General features: G+C 32.3%; 1 protein-coding gene across 1 annotated transcript; it reads left to right on the top strand.

Annotated features, from left to right (window-relative positions):
- Window positions 1–2,924: 2,924 nt before the first annotated feature.
- Window positions 2,925–5,192, top strand: LOC114386105 (replication protein A 70 kDa DNA-binding subunit E-like). Its single transcript, XM_028346111.1, has 10 exons — window positions 2,925–2,936; window positions 3,243–3,286; window positions 3,630–3,774; window positions 3,866–3,883; window positions 3,983–4,133; window positions 4,229–4,313; window positions 4,423–4,550; window positions 4,629–4,719; window positions 4,796–4,949; window positions 5,031–5,192. The coding sequence occupies exons 1-10, from the start codon at window positions 2,925–2,927 to the stop codon at window positions 5,190–5,192; spliced, it is 990 nt and encodes a 329-aa protein (XP_028201912.1).
- Window positions 5,193–7,098: the final 1,906 nt, after the last annotated feature.

Below are 7,098 nucleotides of genomic sequence, written 5' to 3'. Positions count from 1 at the left end.
CCGAACCCAATTTCATCAACAAACCAAAGCATACATGCAAACAAAGAATTGTCTCTTTCACAAGAAAATCAATATCCACACCTTATATAAACATAGATACAACAAAAATTGAAACAAAAAAAAATCAATTCACACAACAAGAAAAATGACATATATCTACTGAGACTTTAGCCTACAAGTATAAATTACCGTAGGTAAAAGTCAAAAAATACTTCTACCTATAATTATTTGTCATGGGTAAAATTCAAATATTTGTACTTACTATTATTTGGTGTAGGTAAATCTCAAAATAACTTCTACTTATAAATGTTTAGTATTGGTAAAATTTTAAAAAATGTATACCTACGATTACTTGGTGTTAGTAAAATCTTATAAAACTTATATCTACAGTCCATTGGTATAGATAAAGTTTAAAAAGTTTCTATCTATAAATAAATAGTGTAGGTAAAATTCCATAAAACAAATACATATTAAAATAATTATTTTAAGAAAGTTTATGAGAGGTTCAACAACATAAATTATTCTCACTTTTTTCTCATATTAAAATAATTATTTTAACATATTAAAATAAATATTTCCAAAAATATCACAAGAACAATAAAAGGAAAAAAAATAGTTCTACTCTCACGGAATCAGGTATTATCAACTCTAAGAAAAAAAAAGAAGAAGAATTAAACTAGTTTTAGTTTTCTGACTGTATTATGTAATATGTACCAAGTTTTGAGCTTTTACTTTAGTGTGAGAATTTTTTATTTGGTTTTAGTGGAAAGCATCCGGGTAAAAGCAGGAAAAAGGAGGTGAAGGCGAGGGGAAAAATAGATATTATCAAGGAGTAGTGTAAAGTTTTATGAAATTTACTTAATTAAAAAAAAAGGAAGAATTGGTCAAAGTTACTCTTTATTAAAAAATAAAAAATAATAAAAAGAACCGGTGCTGATTCACTCATTCACATTCACTCAGTCTCGCTGTTGCCATTATGAAAACTGAAAAGAGTGAAGAGAGAGCGAGTAATAGAACCACACTTCAAATCATTTTCATTCCATTTTCTTCTCTCTCATTACTCTGTGCCTTCTTAGGGTTTGTGCTTGTGCTTGTGCTTGCTGCATGCTTCTGTCACTCATCTTCTGTTGAGGAAATTAAAACAGCCTACTACTCTTCTTACCTCACGAATCTCGCTTTGTTTTTTTTTCTCTTTTTTCTCTTGCTTTCGTTGCTCTTTGTGATGATCACATGCTGCATTTGCTGTTTTCTGATTTTTTTTTCTTCCTTTTATTTCGTTCTCAGTGTTTGTTTCACCGTTTAATCAAGGCTTATTGTTGGTTTAGGGTTTTCTGCTTTTGGAAATGCTTCACTGTTGTTCATGTCCTTTCGTCTTGTGATGTTTTGTGTCTTGAATGATCCTAACATTTGTGTTTTGTTATTCCTTGTTGAAGAAAGCTGAATATTATCCTAAGATTTATTGTTGTTGACTTGTTGGTAAAAATTAAATCAAGCTAAAAAAAATAATTTGCACCTCCTTCCTGCACCGGCATTTGATTCCTTTACAATGAATAAATTGTAACAACTACCATTCTACCTCCACCGTCAATACCTTTCCTTAATTTATTAAGTTTTTCATATTTTATTATATGTAATGTAAATAAAAGGTAATAAGAAACACAACATCTTGTATCATTAAGATTTGATGTTATTGAGGCGGTAACTTCAATTTTTTAGCGGCGTGAATCAAAAAGAGGGCGGGTTCGGGTTAGTTTTTTTTAATTTTTACTGCTTCAAGTACAAGCATAAACATTTTGACTTGTAGAAGTACGGTGGGGTAATTTATTTTTACATATACAATTAATTACTTTTATAAATTAAAATTATTTTTTAATTTTTTTATCAGTAATATATATATATATATATATAAAAACCACTGGTATGAAAACTACCAACGAGAAAAAAGTAGAAACTTGTTTAAAGACTGTATTTAGATATGAGATTCAAACACGCACTAAGTTGAGTAACTTCAACTAATCCAATTACACTCTATAGTCAATAAATATTAATAAGGAGTAACCAAGAACTCCTACCCAACAGACTATGCTTATACTAAACAGAAGCCCTCAAAAAAATGGAAACAATCTATTGCCCTCCCCACTCAAAAAGAAGGAAATGGATCGTATAATTGTCATCACCCTTATCTTGTACATATCACACAAACATCCTCCAACAGAATCGTCCATCACGTTGGCCTCCTAGAGTTTAAACATTCTTGGATTCACATTCCACGAATAAGGAGTAGTGTCCCCTTTTCAAAATTAATTTTTTTAATGAATCAAATTAATTTAAAAGTAACATTTTATTGGATTCACATTCCTAATCAGTGGCTCTCAGACTTTAGAAAGAGGAGCCCTCTCTGAATCAACAGTCCATTCCTTTACATATCTCACGTCTCATCACTCTTTCCTTTTTCATATTTTTCTAGTCATCATTTTCTCACACGCCTGCGACTTTATTACTTCTCCTTCTTTTATGTGTTTTTTTCTCTGCAAAAATAAACCTTTTAATCTGGAGTCACATTGTAGTGTAGCGATTAGCTTTATTTTCTTTGTTTGATCCTGTAGTGATGATAGCATATGGTTTGATTTGTTTGTCTTTGAAGTGTTTTCTATTAGGCTTTTTGCCCTAAATTACTTGGATTCATTTTTCGTTGCCGAGGCATATATTTCATCATTTTCCTGTTTTTCCTTGCCTACAATTTTTTTTATATTTATTAAGTAAATATATCGTATTAGTGCTATCAATGTTCCTAGTTTTTAATTGTAGTGATAGGTAATGAAACAATAGATGTGATTTTATTACTTGTAGTTCTTTAACTTACTTGTGTTGTTAACTATAGCTCATCCAGAAATGAATTCCTTTTGACAATAAAAAAATTGGCCATGGTACTTAAGGTACAATTCTTTCATATAAAAGTTTGTCCTATCTATATACTATCTATAAAAGAGAACCCTCTGGAAATTACTGAAATACCCCTGCTTAAGATTGTGACAGTTATCCATTTTGTTGGTTTTTTGGTCTTTTAGTCCTTAATTTTCCACTCTTCTGATGCTTACAGGTGTTTAATTTTGTTGATTGTGGCATTTACACGTGTTTTATTTTGCATGTTGTGCATGTGCTGGCCTTTGCTTCTTTACGTGGTTTCTTGCATTTCAATCTTCATTCTTCAGTTTGCGCGTTTTTTGTTTTCATTTTCGCAGATACAGACCAGCTTAATTTGGGTTCTGTTTGATGCTGTTTTGATGTATGTTTTGTTACATTCGATGTTAGCTTATGGTTTTATGGCTTTTCTTTTCTTACATGCATATTACCTTTCGGGTTTTTGGCTTTTGTTTCTGTGGTGTTTTTATGTTTGTTTTTGTTGCATGCATGTTATTTTTTAATTTTGTTGTGTTGGACGATGTTTGGTTTGCATGTTTGGTTTAGGGTTGGTGGTACTTCTGCTGTTCTGTTCTGGTGCTATTTTCATGTGTGTTTTCTTACATGCATGTTAGCTTCTCATTTTTGTGTGTTGAATGAGGTTTTGGATTTTTGCTTAGCTTATCATGTTTCTGTTTTGATGGTGGCTTTGTTATATTTTTTTGCAGTGTTATAGCACGTTCTCCAGACAAGATAAAGAGCATTGATGGCTCAAAAGAAACTCTTAAACTCAGTGTGAGGATCAGTGATCTATGGTTTATTGGCACGCCTAACAAATATGAGCAAGCTGAAATGGTGTTTGTGGACTCCGATGTATGCTTCAATTCTGTGTTTTTTTTTTTGTAGGTTTATTACTTATTACTCATTGTTCAGTTCATTGTGTTGTAACCTTAATGCAATCCAGGGTGATGAGATCCACGCTGTTTGTAAACAAGACCAATTGAAGTAAAAAAAAATGGACTTGAAAGAAAATTGTACTTATGTCATGCACAATTTTAAAGTGCTAAAAAACAATGGTCAGTACAGAGTGTGTGATCATCAATTTAAATTGGTGTTTATTGGGGTTACTGTTGTGAGGGAGTGTGTTCTAGGGGACATCCCTTTTAGAAAATACAGGTTTGCTGGATTTGCAGATGTTGTGGCTGGCCAGTTTGAACGTGGACTATTGGTTGGTATGTTAAGTTATATTTTTGCAATTGAGTTTATTTTGAAAGTTCTGTTGTTTTTGGAATTAAATAACATTCCCTAATTTTTCTACTTGCTTTAGATGTTATTGGTGTTGTGGAGGAGGTTGCCTTTCGGCAAGTTTCAGGAAAAGGTAGAAGGGTAGTCTTCAAATTAAAGGACTTGAGGTGAAGTTCGATTCTTGGTGACAATTTATGTGATATGCTTTGTCAAGTTGTGGCTATGATTATATTATTATTAATAACTGATTGTTTCATAACTATTTGTTTTTGATAGCCAGCAATTGCTATCTTGCACTTTGTGGGATGATTATTGCTTACAGTTTTTGAAGTTCTTAGATGATTATAAAGGTGATGGCCCAGTTACAGTTCTATTAAGCCATTGTAGGATCAAGGAAGCGCAAGGTATATCCTCATCTTGAATTTATTGATTTCTCTGTTTATGCTATTTAATGTTATGGTTCTGTTTTTTAAATGATTCAGGATCTTATCCTGCATCGATCAACAATTCTTTCAAGGCTTCAAAGTTAATTATTAACCAGCCCGTGATGGAGATTCAAGAATTCAATGAACGGTATTTTTTGTATGTGTTATGTAATATATGGTGATTATTTTTTGTCTTATTGTTGTTGTTCATTGTATATTTGTAGGCTTGTAGAGTTGGGCATTGAGGCCTGGTCAGGTTTTAAATCCCATGGTGAAGGGAGTACACAGCTTTCAGGTTCTATCCAATTATCATCAAAAGAATCATTCTTTGGCAAGGCTGAGGCAAAGACTATTGCTGAGATTAACACCATCTCTGAAGTAATGATCTTATATAGATTTTAATTCTTTGTCGTGCATTATCTGAAGTTTTTTATTTGATGTCTATGTTGTTTCATGCAGGAAATTGTTTGTGTCACTGTTGGCACAATTACTAGGATTGTTCTTGACAATCATTCATGGTGTTATACAGCTTGCATTCAGTGCCATAAAAAAAGTGATACAAAGATGGCGCCCTTTACATGTGCATGCGACAAATACAATAAGGAAGTTGTGCTTAGGTGATTGTGATCTTTTAAAATGTTGTGTATTTTTTATGCTTTCATCATTTTTTGACTATTGGTGCATATGGTGGCAGGTATAGGCTTGAGGTGATGATCAACCAGGGAAATGAAAGCACAAAATTCCTGCTTTGGGACCGTGAATGCAGTGAATTAATTGGCCAATCAGCTGATGCAGTTAATAAGCTTAAAATTGAAGTGTGTTTTTGGATTCAACTGTAACTGTTTATGTTTGATATGTTATTTTTTGTTTGTGTAATACAATTATTCTCTTTGAACAAGGATGGTGATGTTGATTTGAATGTTTCACCCCAAGCACTTGATAAGCTGCTGGGTCATGAACTTGCTTTCAAGATAAAGGTGCAACCCAAGTTCAGGAATTTTGTTGTTTTGAAGTGTTCAGCTGACTCGAGCTTGATAAATGATGTGATGGATATGCTAGCTGATGCTGAGGTAATGTTCAATGCAAATTATTTGACATTAACTATTGTGAAAAGTATGTATTCTATTCATATTTATATGTTTTCCATGGGTTGTGTTATCTTCAATGTATGTCTTATTCAGACATCTTCAAAAATGGATATCCCGGTTTCTGGTTCCAATCTTCTGCTCAACATGAATCTGTGAGTTTTGATGACTGCTCTCATTTTTAAATATGATCTTCCTTGCAATTCTTGCATTTTGACACTTCATGACTTTCAACTTAGCATCCAACTTATTGATTGCCATTTGTTTTATCTAGCAATCCCTCTCTGTGGCAGCAGATCATGATCCCCTGCTTAGACTCCCCTTGACGCCTACAAAGCGGCAGGCATTTCAGGATTGTGATGATGAACCAGGGACCTCTCAAATTTCACCTGCATAACTTTCATCCAACCAATTAAAAAAACATGCCTGAATTTAGTGCATTTGGTTGTTTCCAAGTTGTGTTGAACAATTTTTTCCCCCTTGGTATTTGTATATTGTACATTGGCTTCTACCTTATTTTTGTTGTGGTGGTGTTGCTTTTGAACTCTGATCAGAACTTTTGTTTAAATTTTAATCTTATTTTCTATGCGAGTATCATGGCATTTTAGTTCTGTGGCTTATCCGATGTCACCTTAACTATTGCACTATATTTCAAAATCCTTATTTGTTCAATTGTTAAAATAACTATCGACAGACCATGCTTATATTAATGGTTATAAAGCCATCTTTAAAGAAATCGAGCTATGCAAATGTTATGAATTGAAATATATCGTGAGAGATAGAACAAGTAAGATTTGAAAATACAAATTAGAGATTGTCAGACAGAAAGTTCAGAAAACATGTTCTTCACAATGATGATAAGTTAAAATTCAATTAAAGTTTTAACCGGCCATTAAAGCATCTGATTTTAAGGTGTGCATCTTTAATTGTCTGAGCAGAAAGTATTCATGGGAAACAAATTAAAATATTAGAAATAATTACCACGAAATATTGATCACTAGCACAACTAAATCACCATTAATATCTGATTAATTCATCTGATTTTATGTTGTGCATCCTTAATTGTCTGAGCACAAAGTATTCACGGGAAAAAAAATTAAAATGTTAGAAATGATGATCAGGAAATATTGATCACTAGCACAACTAAATCAACATTCATATCTGATTAATTTTCTAACAACAGAATATACACACCAAGACAAAAGTATCAGCTTTGGAGTCTTGAGAAACATGATCTTGGATCATCAATGATATGTAATTAAGTGTTTATTTATTATCAATCATCGTTTAGCATGATTTGTTATTTTAGATAGCATTTTTTGCTTGATTTTGCTTTCACAAATGCATAATCGGATGTTTGATAAATTTACTCCATCTTTCATCATATGTCTCAATATGATGTACAATTAATAAGACAAGTAAAAAAACAATTTCTCTTTAGC

The sequence above is a fragment of the Glycine soja genome, chromosome 15, assembly GCF_004193775.1.
Source record: "Glycine soja cultivar W05 chromosome 15, ASM419377v2, whole genome shotgun sequence".
Taxonomy (NCBI): Eukaryota; Viridiplantae; Streptophyta; class Magnoliopsida; order Fabales; family Fabaceae; genus Glycine; species Glycine soja.
Note: the sequence above shows the minus strand (reverse complement) of the source record. Positions and strands in the feature narration are given on the sequence as shown.